Source organism: Psittacula echo (genome assembly GCF_963264785.1).
Source record: "Psittacula echo genome assembly, chromosome: 5".
NCBI lineage: Eukaryota > Metazoa > Chordata > Aves > Psittaciformes > Psittacidae > Psittacula > Psittacula echo.
In genome coordinates this window covers 34126821-34147549 of record NC_137739.1, presented here as the reverse complement: position 1 = coordinate 34147549, position 20729 = coordinate 34126821, and the positions used below count along the sequence as shown (strand labels likewise).

At 35.7% G+C, this 20729-nt stretch overlaps 1 protein-coding gene across 1 annotated transcript in view; it reads left to right on the top strand.

Moving 5' to 3' along the window:
* Positions 1-20729, top strand: part of PLEKHA7 (pleckstrin homology domain containing A7) — a gene marked incomplete at both ends in the record, with an annotated part of 168407 nt that overhangs the window by 130369 nt on the left and 17309 nt on the right. The window contains 7 exons of the mRNA XM_080618768.1: positions 3492-4011; positions 6146-6232; positions 8982-9035; positions 13843-13911; positions 14067-14147; positions 15246-15395; positions 17192-17293. Of these exons, the coding sequence (XP_080474894.1) occupies positions 3492-4011; positions 6146-6232; positions 8982-9035; positions 13843-13911; positions 14067-14147; positions 15246-15395; positions 17192-17293 (1063 nt within the window). The remainder of the gene's footprint in view (positions 1-3491; positions 4012-6145; positions 6233-8981; positions 9036-13842; positions 13912-14066; positions 14148-15245; positions 15396-17191; positions 17294-20729) is intronic.

Here is a 20729-nt window from a genome sequence, read left to right as displayed (position 1 = left end):
ATGTTACAGATGAAGAACCTCTGAAGAGTTAGAAGCCTTTATAATTTTTGAACACAGAATAAGTGCAGTTTTACTTGTTTCCTGTCAGGTGTATAAAGTTGCAATGCTTGCCAGCAAGTTGATTACAAGAGGAAGAACCCTTCGCACAAATACAGCAGTTGTTTGTGTAATTATTTGCAGGGATTGCACCTTTTATGTAGATATTTAGATATTTCAAATAGATATTTTACTTGCCCTTTTTATAAAGCACTCAGAACTGTTTGCCTATTTGGAGATTCATTTCTCTTGGACAATGACACTACAGTCAGATCCAGTGTAGTCATCTAACCCTACTCTGTTCTCAGCAAAGGAGAGTACCTGCTTTGGTGAGGTTCATGCTAGCCTCTGAGAGAGATCTAGAGTATTGGAAGAAGGTTTGAAAAGAGGGTTTTAGATTTCAGTTTTGAGTAATTAAAGGTCAGGACCATTAAACAGCAGCTGTCCAGAAATTATTAGTCTTTGAACTGATTCCTGTACATGGATTGACATAGTGAATGAATAATTGTAAAAAATTCGCTGTTTCTAGCAGTTCGTTTGCACTCAAAAATATATACAGAAATCTGATAAATGCAAGCTTAATATTTCCCAACTAAATGCCATCATGTTGAGGAATTTCCTTCCTTGTAAATACAGTGTTAAACATTTCTTGTTATGCAGAACTTTCCATTTCTTCCTGATTTGCTTAAGGAAGAAACATGTCTTTGTTAGCTTCTGTGCATTCCCATGAATGGGCATAGTGTTTCCAATAATTGTATTTTTTTTTCTTTTGAACATTTGTCTTCTTTTTGCAATGTCTACTGTGTGGTCACTTCGCATTGCAGACTCTTAATGATTTTCATGGCTAATAATCAAATAACACGGCATGAAGCCATTTTTCACTCTTCAGTGTCTGCTTTCTTTTTTGTATTCTTTGTATTTCATTATTCAAGTGATGGAGATTCTCAAGAACAGCTGCTTTTGCTCACTTTTACTCTTGATCCCTGAGAAGGCAGTTGTCCACAGTCAATTGTGGACTTATTTGGGTATTTGGGACATTGTTCCTTTCCTATTACTAGGAATTGGTATATCATCTGAGTGCCTATTTTTATATAATGCACATTATTTTTAAGAGTCTGACACCTTGTGTGGTAGAGATGCCACCTGCTTGAAGCCTGTTAGCTGGAGGCTTCTCCCTACTTCATATACTGAGAAATTGCAACCTGCCTATATGTAGGCAGTTGCCTCTGAAGTTCAGCTTTGAATATGATTTTCCCTGTGCAATGTAATGCATGTGCACTTCCCAGCTGCTCCGAGTGCTGTTTCCATCCAAACAGTTTTTAATTCCTCTTGCACAAATTCTTCCTTTTCTAAAAGAAAGGCATGATTTCCACCGCCACACATGCAAAAATAAACCCCAAACCCTTCAAAACCAACAACAAAATGAACAAAAAACCAAAACAGACCAACCAAAACCAAACAAAAACCCAACCAAATAAACAAAACAAAAAAAACCCACAAAAAACAAAACCAAAACCAACCAAACAAAAAAACCAAAACAAAGAACCTCCTAACGCTCATGGGGTCTTTGAATTTTTAGACTGTTTTGGCTCCTAAAGCTGCTAGCCGTAATGACTTTATTGACTCGCATTAATTCTGGGCTGATTTCAGTTCTTTATCCTTTCATGTCCAATTAGAAAATAACCACACACAGATGGTTTGCAACATTTTCCCTGCCCGTGGCAGGGGGGTTGGAACTAGGTAATTTCAAGGTTCTTTCCAACCCTAACTATTCTATGATTCAATAGTTTAGCAATGCCTTCATAACGGCTGCATCAGTTTGGTGTGTAGGAATGGTCAAGCTCTCTTCCCCATTTTTCCACAGAGAAATCACCAAAAGGATCTGTCATGCCTGTCTCAGATGTCGTTTCAAGGCATAACTTGCTCCAGGCTTTCTCAGCTCTCATTCCTATCTAGAGAAAACACGTTTCTACCAATCACTGTGATTTTTCATGTGGAAAGAATTGGCAGTACAGTGCAGAACATACAGAGTACCCATGAGGTAATGAGCTAGGCAAAGAAGTTACTTAACCACTGAAGGCTGATCTTTGAGTTGCCTCTGTTTGTATTATCTGCCTGCCTTCACTGTGAAATTTGAGATAGTATCGATGCTCTGTGGTATGAGAGAAGAGCTTTTACAAATCTGTAATCCTCCATGCAGCACCGGGTGGTTATTCTGCTTTTTGGCATGAGGAATTATGTATCCTTTCAAGAGCATCCATATTTCAAGACAGCCCAACAGTGCCAAATCCTGCAAATAAAAGGAGGTGGGGGCAAGTACTGGGCAGCGATTACTGATAGGAAAGCTATTCGTCCTGCTTCTGTTAATCTTGGGTGCTGAACAGAGATATTACTTTCCATCCTGTCCTTTCTTTCATGTGGAATTCCTGCAGAGGGTGGTGAACATAATCTGAGTTTCTTTTGTGGCGTTTTTTCATTGGGTTGTTTGTCAGTTTTGGGTTTTGTTTTTTTTTTTTTTTTTTTAATATCATTGCTCTGTAGCAAGTCTAGCAGAATAGTTGTCTGTCTGGAGATCCTGAATTAATGGAAGAATGGCTGCATTTGCAGAGATCCCAGATGTTTAACTGGAGAATCAGGAATTAGTTTGTGCATGAGGCTACGGAAAGATTTTGACTTCAGAGTAGGAGAGGGAGCTAACTACGGTTTGTCAAAGCCTTTGCTATCTTAACTGCTTACTAAAAGATGTAATTTCTACAGTTTAAGTATATGATAGATGCAGTTCTAATGCCAGTTCATATTCTAGTTTGTTAATGAGTTTTGTTGCAAAAAGCCTTGTTGCTTAAAACAGTGGAACCAGTAGCATTAGGTCAGATGAAGGTAAATCGTACAGACCTGGGACTTTGAGCTGTTTCTTACCTTCTTTTTTCTTCATTTATGTGAAGAAAAATTATCTGAGATACTAATTCTGTAACTTGTGAGATTTCCTCTTGCCCTTCAAGGTAATTTTTTCCAATGAGCGTGCATGTGTTTTTCGTGAACTGCACCACCTAGTGGCTTTCGGTGGAAAGAAATATTTTTGTTTACAAATCTGCTCTTTAAACACAACAATAATTCCTTTCTTCATGTTCTCGACATTTTTTTTTTGGCCTAAGGACATAATACTGCTGTCATTTACGTTTATTTCTAGTAGGTCATCCTAGATTAGACACCAAGTTAAAAGCCTGTATTTATACTATTTGCATCTTTGCATGAATACAGTGTAATGTTTTTGTTCAGGGTAGATTTCATTAATATTGCTTTGTTAATATTTTTGTCAATTCTTTTTAAATGACTCTTGTGTGTTGTGTCTTGTAGCTTCTCTACTAATGTCATTAGAGATTTTATATTTTTTTATCATTCCCTCCTGTTCATGAGTGTATGCTAAAATTTGTCCTTTTTTCCCCGCTCTGTTACAGCCTCGCTTCTGATCAGACTCTTACACGTCAGGGCCCCAATCCACCTGTTCCTGAAAACTATCACACTTTGCCAAAGAATACCAGGCAGCCTTCAGGGAGCTCACCACCACCACCAAACCGCAATTTGCCGAGTGACTACAAATATGCACAAGATCGTGTCAGCCACTTGAAGATGTCCCAGGAGGAAAGGAAAGCAAATAAGGATGGAACTGTGTGGCAGCTATATGAATGGCAGCAGAGACAGCAATTTAAACATGGCAGTCCCACTGCCCCACTTTATGTAGGTTCTTCAGACTTTATTGATCGTGGTAAGTCAAAAAGTGCATTAGATGTTCCACGATCAATATCTGTTCCACCCTCTCCATCTGATATTCCTCCACCTGGACCTCCAAAAAGCTTTCTCCCAAGGAGACCACACACTCCTGCAGAAAGGCTTACAGTTAAACCATCTGATGAAAGACAGACTATAGACGTTCCTTTTGCTGGATCACCCAGGAAGATACGAAGTCATGCTGTAAAGGTTTGTATGCACTATAACTGATTTCAAACTATTCTACGTGTGGTGCGATACACTGATAATTTTAGTGATTTTTCATTGCACACAAGTTATAGAAGTTAATACATCGGATAATGTTCTCCCAAAGCTCTTTATCTTTCTGATTCTTTCAGATTTATTTATTTTTTTTTATTTTTTTTTTTTTTTTTGGTTAGGAGAATTCATGGCACACCACATTGGTTTGAATATTTTTATTCAAAGGCTGGAAGGCTTATGTTTATATGTATAAAATATACAAATTACAGTATTTTAATGTATAGAGTAGGTAGGCAAGAATTTAAAACTCAGCAAGATGAATTATTCATTGATTATTTACTTATGCTTGTAGCCTTCATTGTTTGCCATGTTTGTTTTTTCTGTATGTTTTTTTTGTTGTGGTTAGTCTTACAGCTGATTCAGATTTTAGTTATGGCTAAAAATGTAATAGTTTTTCATGCATTTGATAGTTTAAGCTCTTTGCAGAGCATTATCGGTAGGCTAACCAAAATCAAATAGTATTAGTCTGAAACTTTAACCTTCTTCAGATTTTCATTGGGTTTTTTTTTTCTTAAGCACCGTATCGTAGTCACTTCTCAATCAGAGGTGACAGAGGCTTCCCTGTTCGATACTCCTTGCCTAAGGAAACTGGGGAAATTCAGGATTCAATCAATATAGGATTTGCTTGTCTTGGTAGCTCTTACACTGGAATAGTCTCCTACGTTGGAGGTATTCAAGGCCCGGCTGGACAAGTTCCTGTGTGATGTACTCTAGGTTACCCTGCTCTTGCAGGGGGGTTGGACTAGATGATCTTTTGAGGTCCCTTCCAACCCTTGGGATTCTGTGATTCTGTGAATAAGTGAAAATGAAAGCCTCTGTATTCTTTGACAGAACCACGGGCTCTTAGGGCGAAAGTTTTTGCAATGAAAGAGACTTGTAAATTCAGATACCCAGCATGGGTTCAGAACCATGACCTTAGGTTGTGTGCCAGCTTCATGCATGGTTTAGACTTTTTACTTAGCGTGTATGTGCTGTAGCTGTCAGATGTCTTTCAGCATTTATAGATGTATAATACACCATCAGAGGATTAATTAGTGATGTGCAGCACTGGAAATTAATTTTTTTTTTTCATGCCTGGTATTGGTTTCTCTGTGTGGAAGTTGAAGAAGCATTGCGTCCCTTTCAAAGGAATGTACAGCAGTCTTTTTCCCTTCCTGTGCAATGTGGCTGCATATATTTTACTCATAAAACTCTTTTATGTCATCCTGGTTTTACTAATACAGGGAAACACAGTTTTCCTCATCTTTAAAACTTTTCAGTGAAACTTCTGCAAAAGTTTCTGGAGAAAATGCCCATGTTTCTGTATGTAAGCACCCAGTGTCATTTTACATTTAAATGTATGTGTCTTCAGAATTTTGTGATACTCCATCCTCCCTGGAATTGTTTATTAAATTCCATTCAGTTACATTTAAAAAAAAAAAAAAAAGGCAGAACAAAACAGCATTCAGTGAAATTCAGGTTCAGGAATAAAAATAAATTGTGAGACATTTAGTCTGCCTTGAAGAAAGCCATCAAAGTTTGGCATTAAGAGAAGCATGAAAGAATGGGTGTGCAGTAGGTTTTCGTAGCAGAAGGGGGCAGATCAAATACGATTATTTAAAAAAAACCAGGTATTAATGGAACACATTGCCACAAGGTGTCACTCATGATAGCAGCTTAGTGTTCCCTGGCTAAAAGAGGCCATTCACAGTTGCTGTGTGGAGTACAAACCTGCATAAGCACACAAGCCTTTCTCTGGGAGACATTACGTGGGGGTGTGTGTGTGGGGAACTTTATGAGTATTTTCTTTATCTGCTGGAAGCCACTTTGCATGTTCTGCTGAAGCATCTTGTGCTGCCAGAATCCACTGATCTACCCAGCACCATAGGTGTTTGTTCATTTGTAAGTTTTACATAATCGTCAAAGGTTCTGGCTGCTCCATGAATGTTACCCTCATCTAAGCATGCCATGAATTCAGATAGGAAATCTGTGGCAGGGGTGTATATCTTTTGAATTTTCCCTCAAGTTCAACATCCCACTCACTTGAGACAACCCTTACAATTCTGGCTGTGGCTTCTTACAGAGCTCAACTCATATTGATCGACGCTCTATGCCTGCCATGGGCTACATGACACATACTGTGAGTGCACCCAGCTTGCATGGCAAGTCGGTAAGTTGAGAGAGCAGATACTTTTCCCTTTTCCTTTTGTGTCATCATTGTACTGCAATGAAGTTTTAAAATACTGCTCATTCCATAGTAGTTGTATTTTGATTAGATAAAATATTGCTAAGTTAGAATCATAGAACGGTTCAGGTTGGAAAGTACCTTAAGATCATCTAGTTCCAACCCTTCTGCCATGGGCAGAGACACCTCACAGTAGACCATGTCACCCAAGGCTCTGAGCAACCCGGCCTTGAACCCTGCCAGGGATGGAGCGTTTACTATTTCTTTGGGCAACCTCTTCCAGTGCCTCACCACCCTCACAGTAAAGAACTTCTTCCTTATATCTAACTTGAACTTCCCCATTTAAGTTTTAACCCGTTACCCCTTGTCCTATCACTACAGTCCCTGATGAAGAGTCCCTCTCCGGCATCCTTGTAGGTTCCCTTCAGATACTGGAAGGCTGCTATGAGGTCTCCACACAGCCTTCTCTTCTCCAGGCTGAACAGGCCCAACTTTTTCAGCCTGTCTTCATATAATTTGAATGAGAGCTTAATCTTGCCCAGCTCCCAGTAAACCCTGTAGGAATTTTCCTGTTACCTGCAACGTGAGCAAGGGTCAGCTGTCTGTTATTACAGGACCCAACATTTTTATGTTTATTTGACCAAATGCAGAGTTAATTAAATAATTGCTTAATCATCTCAAGTTAACTGCTTTCTGGGCACTGAGGTGAAAAATGTAATTACATTTACTCTCCCTGAAGACTGCTAATTTCCTCTTTACAATGTGTCTAAATACCTGCAGCCTGAAGAGCTAACATTGCTTCTCATTCGATTGAGGAGACATCAGGCTAAGTTGGCTAGTATACGAAATTACACAATCGCACAGTTACTGCAGCACTTGCCAACTAATTCCACCTATCAGGTCAGCTGCTGCGTGGCTCATCTGTGCCGTATGACATTTTGTGACTCTGCAAATGCTTTATTAGTGGCATGCTTGAGTCTGTGCTTTCTTGCCCATTCTTTGGCATTCTACAATTCTCAGGTTTATTTGTGTTTTTTCTTTGTTGCTGTATTTGCCATAAAAGATGAGCATTTTAAGTTACAGGGCACACTGCTTATGTTTCAGTGTTATGTATACTTTCTTTTTATATTATTTCTGAAAATGTTGCATATTCAGAAATGTGGGTTAAAATACTAGATAAGTTCATTCTAAAGCAAAACCATTTCTTTGTGCTGCTTTCATGATGAGATTGGCTTCCTGCTCCACATGCTGCTTCACCTGCCAGTTGAAATGTATCAGCCGGTCTGTACATCCATATGAGCTTCTAACTGTGTCAGTTCTGCAGGTGAATGATGGTTCATAAAAGCTCAGGGGCATTTGGATTATCAAGTGTTCTCTATTGCATCAATAGAGAACTTGATATTGTATCAAGTGCTCTCTATTGCAGTCATGTATGGAACTTTTAAATGTGAGATCAAACAGAAATGTACTTCTAGAGGTCTTTGATTCGTGTTAGAGCCTCAAAAATGGAGCCACCTGGGAACAAAATGTGATGACTTGTCTTGGAATTGAAGGCTTTATATTGGCCCAAAACTAAAGCAATTTTTTTTAATTTGGAAAAGTTTAATTTCCCAACTTACCTCACCCACAGAACAGTTGCACTAAGATGGCGATAGTAACAGGGATTTCTCAGAAAATGGGCAGACTTTCTAGTCTCAGCCAGACTTAGAAGCTGATTGGACAAGAATTTTAAGTGAACACCTCTAACGAAATGGAAGTGTGATCTATTGATTTTATGGCATAAAAGATTTTCTTTTCTTTTTAAACTACACATTTATTGGCTCAAAACTTGAAAAAAGTTATAGTTGTGTTTTTCTTTTAGTCAGAATTTTAGTGTACCGAGGATATAAAATCTTGTCAAAATAGCAGTAAAAATTTTAGCAATATTGGGGCATTTTGGCTGACTACAAGCACATTTGCAACAGTTAAAATTTATTTTGTTCTGGTATTGCAAAAAAAAAAAAAAAGAAACTTTTGAAAAAAGCAGAAATAACTTTTTTACGATTTCTGCGCGTGCTTTTCTTGAACTAACTGTAATGAAGATGTTGCTAGATAAACATAACTATAAAATTACAGGTGAGCCAATGAAAAAGAAGGATCAAGTTGAATACTATTACTGAAAAGACAAAATAGATTCTCTAATCATGTAGTTGAGATCTTTTTCAGTATTTTATTCACCAAACTTATTTTGTACTTTTCCCTGAATAAAGGAATTAATAACTTAAAATGTGTATGAAATATGATCAAAAGTATTCTAATGATTTGTTATATATGATGGCTTCTAGTTACATCTGACATTCAGTTAGGTACAAGTATTCTTCTAAAGAGACGTACTGTGCTGGAGGACAACACAACTTTTTCAGTGAAGGGATAGTCAGTGGAAATTGATCTTGAAAAAATAACTTTGTGCAGTTTCAGGTAGTTATCCATGTAATGAGAAATGGGAAACTCAAATCTGTATGTTTGGAGAGTGGGCATGAGGCAGTAATATTCTTGGGAAACATTTTGCCCATTTTTCAGCTGTAAATAGCAATATGCTGGTGGAGCAAATGTGCTTTTTTTGTGTACTTCCTACTCTGTTACTTTGTTTCCTCTTTCATTCATTTTCTCATATATAACCAATCCAAGTATTCTGAAATTGTTTCAAATATTCAAATACATCACATTTTTTTTTTCCCTATGTACTTACCTGAAGGCGGATGACACTTATATCCAGTTGAAAAAGGATTTGGAATATTTGGATCTAAAGGTAAGATTTTATAGGAGTCTACTTCTATCATTTTTTTTTAACCCAGTGATCTTTTGTGTATCATCTTTGTACCTGCAGGTTTTCAAATCACTGTCTGTTGAGAAGTGGAAACTCTGTATCTTTTGCCATCACTGTTGTACTTAGAATATTGAGTGTCTTTGTTGCAGCGCCTATACCAGTAAAGTGTGAACTGGAAAAATGTAATTGCTTCAGTTTGTACAAAGAACTTGTGTAACTAGTGGTACAGATGAATGATATTAATGTGAGTAGTGAAATCAGATAAAATTGGTTGGACATGTTTCACTTCAGGCCTTGTTTTTCTTACGTTCGTGGCTTTGCCAAATGTAACTGCTTCCCAAGCCATCAACTGAATTTTATGACAAATTACAATTTAAAGGGGCCCACACTTTGAGAAATTTATTAGTAAACATAGTGTTTTGTCTGTTATTAAGCACAACAATTTTCACATTTAAAAGTGTCCACAATTTAAGTGTTACATGCTTAGCAAACTTATTAGGATGGGGTTTTAAATATTTAGTGGATTCCATCCAGATTGATTTGTTGTAATCCTGGACATGAAGAGCTATTTGGTCTCCCTGGAGCTCCCTTTATGCCTTCCTATAGCATGTGTAGCACCTGACCAATCCTGCCAAAAAGAGAAATGTATGAAGGGTGCCTGATGTTTCTGTGAAAAGAAACTTAACTTTAGCATTAGTTCCCATTTGGAAATCTTGACAGTCAAAATGTCAGATGTGTTTCCATAAGAATGATGTCATTTTTCAAGATGGGCATTTCTTAATAACCTTCTTTCAGTACTGGTCTGGAAATGTAAAAATTCACATCAGGTTGCTGAGAGATTAAAGAGGCCATGTGAAACTTGAGAAGGCATCTGTATTGGTTACGTTTGTGTTTTGCCACTAGATGTAGAGATTCTTTGTTTTGCACTGTAAGGAAAAAAATAATAGAATGCTGTATGAAACTAAGCAAATTACGTATTGATTTGGTAATGATGGAATATGGCAAATTCACAGATATTAACTGGTACCTTTCATTTAGGACACTGAAGGCTTAGACAGAGAGCCTATTAGTTCAGGTCTCTCTTTTAACTTCAATGGGCTTTGAGTTAGACCTACTCGGATTAGACAGTTTCAAATAGGACTGAAGATTTTAGAACTGGAGTTAAACTTTTTTCATTTCGCTAAATCCATTATTTCTGAAGATCCCTTTAGAGGTTTCAGAATATAACTTTATAATTTGGAATAGTGATTAATTGCGTAATGCATGCTATAGTACCAAACCTGACTACAGTAACTGGTTACACAAAATTCTGTAATTTGTAATTACTCACCTGTTTTGTCTCCCCCTTGCTCTTCTCCTTTTATATGAGCTGATTTTTTTATTATTTAAGAGTTTAAAAATATTATCTAAGAAATAATTCTTATGTTAATACCACAATGATATTGTTCAACATTACAATGAATTATAAATTAAGGATAAATGAAATAAAAATGCTCTACAGGTACTAATCCATTTCAGTAGTTTTCTGTTGCATGTGAGCTAGTTCTGACATAAGGAAAAATTATTGATACTTGCTGAATACCATACATTCTGGAGGTTTCCTTTAACAATACTGCCCTTAGATCATGAACATTCCCCCTCCTCCCCCCCAAAAAAAAATACTTTGCAATGACTGAAATTCGTTTTTCACTAATGAAACAGGAGTATGTGGAGCATGAAGGAAATGGTGTACCTGTAAGCTAAGTTTAGTCTTCTGCAAATACATTTCCACAGCTGTTTCAAAAGTTGTTGTTTTTTAATCTCTAAAGTGGATAGACCCTGTATTAGAAAAGCAGTAATGAAAAGCAAAAGCAATAAGACCGTGCTTTTCCTCACAAGCTTCTGAGATGAGTTTGCAAATAAGGTGAAACACAAGTGCTGAAGCAAGCTTCCCTTTTCATAACTATGAAATCATGTTCAAGCAGGCTACAGGAAGGCTGGATGGGCAGCCTCACTTCTGAATTAATTTACAAACATTCCTCAGCAGGAATGGATGAGGAATAAAGGAAACTTTGTGTCAACAAGTATAAATTGTGCAACCAGTTGAAGCAAATCTGTGGGCCTTCTCAGTGGTTCAGCAGTGGTCTTACTTTATTCTTTTGCAGTCATACTGTAATATCTGAAGCTGTTTAGTTGAAAGAGGTTGCCAGTGCAGGCTTGTGTCACATATAAAATGAAGGAAATAGTGCATGGCAGGTACTTGTTCTGGGAGGAAGGGTTAGTGTGATTGAAATACCTTTTTTTACTGAGGTTTTAACTAGGTTGCTGAAATGACCAATATAGAGCTCTTGGTGCTACGTATTACATGATGGAAAATTTCTTGCTGCAATTCTCAACAGTCTTGAAACTGCAATTGGACATGTCTGAGCAAATTTATTTTGTGCTGTGTGTTTGTTTGTGTGTTTTGCAAAAGTAAAGAAGTCCTATGGTTGGATGAACAATCTACGCACAATATAACAAGATAGGTATATATCTAGTAGTAGCTTCCATAATGGCAGATTATATTATATACACTATAAACCTTAAGATTGGTGTGACATAAAAGCATGTGATTATGGTTGCTCACAGAGTTTTGAGTTGTAAGGTTTGGGGGGTTTAATTTTTACATCTATAACAAGCTATTACTAAACTTTTGTTTGAAACAGATAGAAAATAATGGACCTCTGATCAACATGATATACAAAGTGCTGAAGAACTCAGCACAAGGGTTACTATCCAGTATACATGTAAGACTGCTTGCATCTGAAATGTGCTCATCCCATTGCTTTTTAAAATAGCAGTCAATGTTTACACATTCTGGCTTTTACAGGTATCTTATGGTAAACAGTAATGCTTTTTATAAGATTTTACTTTTTCTTTCCTTCCCCTCCCCCCTTTTTTTTCCACCCTTTTGGAGTCTGTATGCAAAATTATGGCTGCCCTTAGTGTTTGGTTTCATTTTATCATCTTTTGAAAATTACTGTGTCAAGTAGAGGCTCCTATGTGTAATTTTAAAAAATGTGTAAGCATGCTAAATCTTCATTATGTTCTCATGTTCACTGCCTGATAATTAACAAATTCTTTACATTTCTGAGTATGTAATTTAGAATATCTCCGAAATCTGTAGGCTCTGTTTTTTATGTTAATTCTGTTGCTTTGAAATAGGCTTTTGCATTCTCTTAGCGTGCAGGTAATTCAATATGCAAAATTTTTTCTTTGACATGCTAGTATTTATGCTTATATTTACTTGTTGCTATTATATGTAGAATACATAGGATTTAGCATTTAAATAATTCCATTAATACTTTTGAAAGAAAGGATTTTTCTTATATAAAACACATCTTTGTTGAAAATGAAACATCTGAAAATTCAAAGTTTTGAGACCCAGTAAATGCTTTCTGTTTTGGTGGTGGAGAAGTAACATTTCACCACATGAAACTTTATGATAAGTCTTTGAATGGAGTCTGCCAATGGAGGAGAGAAGACAGTAACCATAAATGATGACCATACTCTTCTGTCTTAAGCCTGCTTCATACTAACTTCATATAACGTATTAGAGAGAAACTGAGGCTGTATCAAAGATTTATTTATACTTACAGCAAGAATTAATGACTTTAAGAAAGCTAGCATGATCCTGTAGGTGCCTGTTAGGTTAATAAGTAAACCATGTAACTTCAAGTCTGGAGATTGCCAGTTAGTCAGTACAAAAGCAAACTACCCCTTCTACCCCACCAAAAAAGCTAACAACTTCTGTTCTTGTATTAAAACCTCTGGACTTATATTATTAAAGATAATATTTAAGTGAATATTACTTCATAAACTCTTGACTGTATATGACTAGAAATATACCATATATTACTACTATACTTCTAAACACTAGATGTTTCTTTGGAAAAATAGTATTTGCTTTAATTAATTCTTAAAAATATTCTGATATAATAATATTAAGTCATTAAAGTTTAAGGCTTTAAAAAACTGTATGATTAATGGACTGTATTATACTACCATTTTCTTAACTTCATTTATTCACAAAAAGGGTCCCACATAAACAGTGGAAATAATAAATGTTATAAACAGAGACAGACATGCCTTCATTTTAAGATTGCTGTTAAGGTTGGAAGTATGATATAGTATAGTTTCTGTATTGATTTTAAAACTATGTTATGTGAGAAGATAATCTTCTCACCAGAAATGGAATATGAAACCAGTGATTTATGGAATGAGAGATGTGGTATGTTGTAAACATGTCAAAATAGATTAATTGCATTTAATTCCACTGTAGCATTTTTATAACAGTCTGTCTTTAATAAAATTTACCCTGTACTATGGAAGAGACTATACTTTGTAGAATGAAATACTTGCCAAAAAGTTGTATTTTTAGTCATTAATTAATGCTGTTATTCGTGCAACCGCACATTTAAAGGAACTATTCAAGTCCTTTGGCTTCAAGAAACCTATTAAATCTGAACTGTTAAAACTATTAGGTTTTGCAGGAACAGAACCTTCATAACCATAGACAGGTGGGATTATGCTATTTCATACAGAATTTTAAGCTACTATGAGAGTTATTAAATAGCCTAATATAACCAGTAAACCTTCTGATATCATTTTTTAAAATAAAACTAAAGCCATATTTGAAAAGACTTGTATCCGACATTTGATTAATCTTTGTTAATAACCATGAATATTTAACAAAACTTTTCATTGCTGAAGCATAATTAGGTTTTGCTTGCAACAAATTTCTCACATCTTTAAAACCTGTTCCTCTTAGATGACAGGGCGTGACACATTAAAAGAACGAAGTACCAAACCTGTCAAAATTGCAGAAAGTGATATTGATGTAAGTATCAAATACCACTTCAGAAGCTCTTGTACTATTTTGGCTATTTATGGTGTACTGTAACATGTTACATTCTTTGGGGTCAATATTGCTAGTGGAGACTTTTCTGCTCGATTTTTATTATCTAACATTTATTCATATAATTTCATTTTCAGGTCAAGCTAAGTGTTTTCTGTGAGCAGGACAGAATTCTTCAGGACTTGGAGGACAAAATAAGAGCTCTTAAGGAAAACAAAGTAAGTAGTTTAAAAAGGGGTTTATAAAATAGTAACTTGTATCTAACAACAAAATATGGAATTACAAACAAAAAAGTCAAATTGCTAAATGCTGCTTCTATTCTAGTAGTTTTCTGTGGACATGTGTGCAAACTTACATAAGGCAAAACTCAGTTTCTATGGTAGGCTTGAGTATCTACTTCTAGAAAACATGATTTTGAAAATGAATGTTTTAAAAATGTATGCATTTACTTTTCTGGCCATTATTGGGGTACATGCACTTTTCTGTGTAGTTTTGCATTATGTCTCAATATGTATATGGCTGGAGGCTGTCACGTTTCATTTGCAGTTCTCACCTGCACAAACATTGTTTGCATAAATAGCGGTGTGCTACCTGGGCTCTTGCTGTAACATGTGTGGTGATTTGTATTTTGTTTTGGTTTGGTTTTTTTTTATTAAAGAGGAAGGAAAGAGAACGAAAAAGGAGTGAGAGAAGGGAGAGAGATTCAAGTTTGTAGTAATTTCAGAAACCTATGCTTGTCTAAATATAGTGCTGTGAACTTAGTTATAAGGATTATGACTGCAATACTGGAATATCTTCTGTGACAAGTTTGCAGTTGGAACCCACCACTTTTCCTCTGTGCCTGTTAAAGTCAGAGTTCAAATAGTAAACAATAACAAAATGCTTTGCCTTTCCTTGTCTTTCCTTGGTTTTATGGCTAATTCAACTATAGCAGTGCATCCTTAAATAAACAGCTAATGCCGTGCTGTCAGAGTTCTATACTGCTTAAGGGGATTTTTCTAAAACTGTAAATTTAAGTTTTGTCCAGACTGTAAATAAAATTCCCCTCTCAGTGCTTTGTTTTTTTCACAATTTTGGCTTCTTAATGGAGAGATTTAATGGGAAATATTGGATAAGTTTGGTTATAATAGTTAATTAAGACTCTTGCAGTTTTTCATTTACGTCTTAGTCTCCGCAAAAGGAGGCCAGTCCTAAATTCTAGTGGCTTATAGGAAAGACTGAAGGCATGGAAAACAACTTTTACATTCCCACAGGTCCATCCACGTAAAAATTCCATATAAGTACTATAAGCTTACTGCCACCTTCTTCTATGTTAGGATCAGCTGGAATCTGTTTTGGAGGTTTCGCACAGGCAGATGGAACAGTACAAAGACCAACCGCAACACGCAGAAAAAATTTCTTGCCAGCAGAGACTTTTGCAAGAAGATCTCATACATATCCGAGCGGAAATATCTAAAGTTTCAACGGTGTGTGGTTTGTGGTTTTTCAAGGAAATTATAATTAAAATACCAGTTAGAGTAAAACTGTATTGTTTGTTGGATAGGGCAGTTAAGGCCTCTTCTGAACTGATTTGGTGAAGGTACAGGATACTAAACCAGAACAAAAAAAAACGTTAAGCAGTCTCTCCAGCTTTCCTTTTCAGTGCTCCTCCCTACTGTCCCCATAAAGAATGCTAAAAAACCTTTTTTCTACGTTTTACATTTATGGATGGGAGATAAATTGAAAGTCCTTCCGCTGGTCCTTTGAAAATATATATGTGATTCCAGTGTATTTTTCCAGGGAAAAGGAATTGGGAAAGTCTGTTGAATCTGTTGATACTATGACTTAATAAAATTCAAGTGCAATTTGATACTGAATTTTTATTAATAAAAATATTTCTAAGAATTGGCCATGAAAGAGAGTATATTAAACCTGGGTGTTTTGTACTTACTGTATTATTCCTACCTCTTAATGAGTATGAGACTAGCTCCTCGTAAGATTGTTTTTAGACTTGCATGAACACCTTTCCTATAGTAAGATCTGACCATAAAAATTCCAGTGTTATTTAAATGTATATATGTGGTTGTTTGTGCCTGTCTTTCACAGACAGCATTTAAAATTTAATTGTGGGCATAAATAGCAAGTAATTGTAGAAATGGCTGTACTGCTCCAGTCCAAGGCTCCTTCTAGCCCAGGGTTCTGGCTTCAGCAGTGGGCATCAGCAGTTGCTTAGGGAAGAGTAAGGACAGGAGAGGTGAGTACTATTTCCTGTCACAACCAGTCCAGCTTCTAGCTATTATCTGTTCAGAGAATTCCTGAGGCTGGTATTATTTTGTCTATTTAGTAATCCTCGGTAGATCTCATTTCCAAGAACTTGTACTGTCCCCTATTAGAGTCTGTGAACTTTTTGCATCCAAAACATCATTTGGCAAGATATTGCACAGATCTTTTCCCCACTGAGTGGACAGACACTTTTTTTTTTCTTTTTGAGGCTGACTTGTGCATGTTTCATGTGATAGAACCTTCCTACTGTATGAGAAAGGATGGGGAACGGTCAGTCATTGTCTATTCTCTCCATGTTACTCATGGTATCATAAGCCTCCATTATTTCTACCCCTCAACTCCCAAGTGATCTCTTTTCCAGAATTCAGAGAAAAAGCCAATTCCATCATTCCTTACATAAAAATGCTCCAGACACTTGATTTTTCTCCGTTTGGGGTCAGAAGGCAGACTATAGTGCTATGGATGCTGGAAATAATAAGTAAGGGTGATTGAATAGCCTTGTTTTCTAGGTATCTGCTTGTGTATTCACTTACAATGCCGTTACAACACAGTCTTTAGAACTTCTAAGGGATAACATGCTTTCTGTTTCAAAATGTGAGTTCTGGTTCAGGTGACTGGATTTTAATTATAAACTTGTTTATAATTAAATAGAGGAGTAAAGGAAAAGGAACTGGAATAGACTTGATTCCTCCATAGCATATTAGTCATAGTTCAGATTCTATTACATGCCAGTTTTATGCTTAAAAAATAGTTTTGTGTGAGGAAGCTCTCCAGAGGTTTTTTAACTAGGGATTCTTGACTTGATCTTGCAAGCTATAAAGTGTTCTGAAGTTTATCCTCAAGCCTAAACAGAAGTGTAAACTACAAAATGGATTTTTCTCTTCTTTTTGTAATAGAACACCACTATCTTAAAAACACTTCGGTGCTTAATTAGAGAATTTATAGAGGTATTATGAAATTTATTATAACTTTTATATTAGAGTATTCCCTCTGTTAATAGGAAATGGAAAATGCTTGGAATGAATATCTGAAATTAGAAAAGGATGTGAGCCAGCTGAAAAAAGCCTTAGAGGAAAAGATGAATAGTTCATTGGTATCTCAGGTGAGTCCATTTCCAGATGCTGGTTTTCGTATGAGATGATTTTGTCTGAACTTGAAAGCTATCATCTGCTAAGAGAAATTCTCTGTAAGTTTTGCACTGTATTCAGCTGTCGTGTAGTGTAGTTTGCCAAGTTCAGACATTGTCACAGCAGAGCTGTGCAGTAACTAACTATCTTGCAGCATGTGTAATAGTTTCTTATAAGCTCTCTATGCAAATTTGTCATTATTTTATTATGTTTTTATTACATGCTGACATCTTGACATTGATAACGTATTTAATTTATAGCACTGTGCAGGACTTCTTAGTCTTCCATTTATTTGATCTGACATTGCTGGCTTCTTTACTCATTTTTGAGAACATCAGTCACTGGCTCAGTATTGTCATTACTTGTTCTTTGTCATGTTCTTCTATTTATGGAAGATTTATCTCTGCAGATTGTTTTGTGAAGTGGAATAAGTGTTTAACAGCCATCAGTAATTGAAAGGCATCTCAGTTTTAAATCAATTATTCAGTTTTGAATTTTACAAAGAAGCTTTGTTTGAAGCTAAGTTATTCTGTTTACTGAACTGAATGTGGCACACCAGATTATTTCTACATACCTGCTTACAACTGCTGATTTTATTATTAAAGCAGGGAATACAGTCCAAATTATTTTTCCTGTGTTTAAGCAGAACAGTTTTATTTAAATGACAAAATATAAGGAACAAAGTTAATGTATATATTTTGCTGAAATCTTAGCCTACTGTTCCAAATACCCTGACCAGAAGAGCTCACTAGTTAAAATTTATTTATTTGCAATAAATATCAGATACAAATTGAGGTCTGTTTATTTTCATTATTAATGGATATATGTTTTGTGTCAAAGCAAGAGCGGTAAAACTTTTACTTTTAATTGCATCATGCTTTAAAGTTCATTTTCATTTAATTATAGGCAGTGGGGGAGTCATTCAGTTTCTAGAGCCAAAATACTGTGTAATTGAACTCAGCTGTAGAATCCATCCCTCCAAATAATCCCAGGGGTATCTTAGAATAAAATCATCCTTGTATAAAATTATTTTGCTTAACAATGGGAAATTACAGGCTTAAGCAAAATACACTTTGTTAAAGTAAAAATTTCCCATTCTGCATTGAGCATGCTTAAAATACTGGATGTGTGGTATGTGATTCAGCAATGCAGTGAATTAACAGAGTTAATTCAGTTTTATTAACACCTCATATTATCATATGCATGCATAATTTTAACAAAATGCCCATGCAGACACATAAACATATACACATTGTGTGTTTTGCATACATATATTTACATATATGTATGTATAGATATGTTTGGCTAAGATTTAAAAATGTGTTTCTGAATACGTTTTTTGGAGATATTAATGGGAGCTAATTATTTCAGAAAGTACTGAATATTCTTAAAACTATATTCCTTCAAAAACATCTTCCTTGAAGTATCCATAATTAGAGGTTTTTTAATCTCTGCCCAAAGGTATGTAGACTCAAGGTCATTTATCTAGTATGTTCCAACAGCACTACATTAATACATACTGTATGTAAAAAAAATGCAGTCTTCATGGGATATTATTAAAAATTCTGTAAATTTACAGGCTCAAGTTGCTGTAGTAAACAGTTAATGTTGTTTCTATATAGCATTAATTAAGAGGTTAAAAACGGAATGTTTCGAAAACCCTGGTCAGAGTAAATGTAGCTTATAAGTGTAGGTTCATTGTCTTTTGCTTAAGGGTTGGGGGGATCTGAGCATGCTGAAATTAACTGAGATGTATTTTGCCAGCGATAACTTTTTAACTGGTGTTTCTCCTCTGGTTTTATAAATCATTCTGAATTATATTTCTATGTGAAGGAAGTTAGAGAAATCAATTTATCTCTCCAAGTTACCTTTTAATGCTTGCCTATAAAGTATATTTATACCCTTTTGCAAAGAACAATCTTGGCTTTTGTAATTTCAAAACAAATTCATCTGTTTATCTTTTAGATCTAGTCCATTTTGGTCTAAAATATTCTCTTCACATCAATATTTAACTAATGGGAAGAAATAATATTAGAAGATATCCTGACTTTCATACATTACGAATAGAACGTTTTCTGAGTGGTTTCAGAAGCAGGATTTTTTTGTACACATGGGTTGTTTTGTTGTGTTTGTTTTTTTTTTTGGGGGGGGGGGGTTTAACCAATTCTGAGGCTTGATTATTGTAAATCCATCATATGGTTCCTTGTAGTATGATTAATCTCAGAAAAATGAAATGAAATGTGCAAATTTATAGTTTGTATCCTGGCAATCTTTCAAGATACGTCCCATCTATCGAGTGAGTTTACTACAGGCAAATGACGTTTTCCATCATTTAAATGTTTGTGTTCTTGGCACCCTGCTTGCTGATCTGTAACCTGGCTGAACATATTTTCTGATCAAAGACAGAAAGTGGAAAGCAATTTATATGCCTTCCTTAGCTCTATGAGGTGTAAGAGCTTTTACTGAAGTTTTTCTCTTTCAGGCTTATAGGATTAATTAGTGGTTATTTTGCAGCTCATGGCAAGTGATGGATTTCTAGAGTTCTTGAGCAGTTTGTAAAGCAATTCTTAACTGGAGTGTTTCACTGCCTTCTGCTTTCCTTAATAACACTGTTTTTGTCTTGATTTTACTAAGTTTATTCTTAAAGTAAATTTTTGAACGCAGAATGACCAGGCTTTGATGAAGTAGATGAGAATAGCTATTTATGATGCTTTCAGTGAACATCTGACTGAAGTGGTGGCTTCAGTAGCGAAGGCCACTAGCTGCAAGATGGAATCAAAGGCAGAGTCCAGACTGTAAACAGAGCTTCCCTTTCTTTCCTCCTGGAAATCTTGGTAAAGCAAATAGGATGCAAGATGAGACCAAATCCTGGAACAGCAGCAATATATTGTTTCAACCTATAATACATCATGTCCAGTAGGCCTAGCAACTCAAATATAAGCAGAAATTAAATTTCTCAGCCCTTCTGAGTTAGTTCTGGTTTTATATTTCATCCAGTCTTAGGAAGTGCACGGCAATATTTAGGGTGACTATACTTATTTTTTACCTTTTTAATGTTGGGCATTTCCCCTAAATATATTAAGATGAGTTTGGTATAACTGCCTTAGCAGTCTTAAGTGTGTTAGTATAGGATTTAAGAACAAAATTTAAATGAAAATGGTCTGTAAGCTCATTTTGTGCAGAACATTAAACTAGATTTTTGTAGCCTGCATAAGATTGTAGAAAAAGATGTAGAGGTGTCTCTTTCCCTGAATCTTCCATAGGAAGGCTTCCAAGACTCAGAAAATATTCTAATAAATTTTTGGGCAAGATATGTTGTTTTGTGTTGATGGGTTTTGGTTTGGGTTTTGGTGGTTTGGTTTTTTTTTTGGCTTTGGTGGTGGGTTTTTTTGTTTTGTTTTGGTTGGTTTC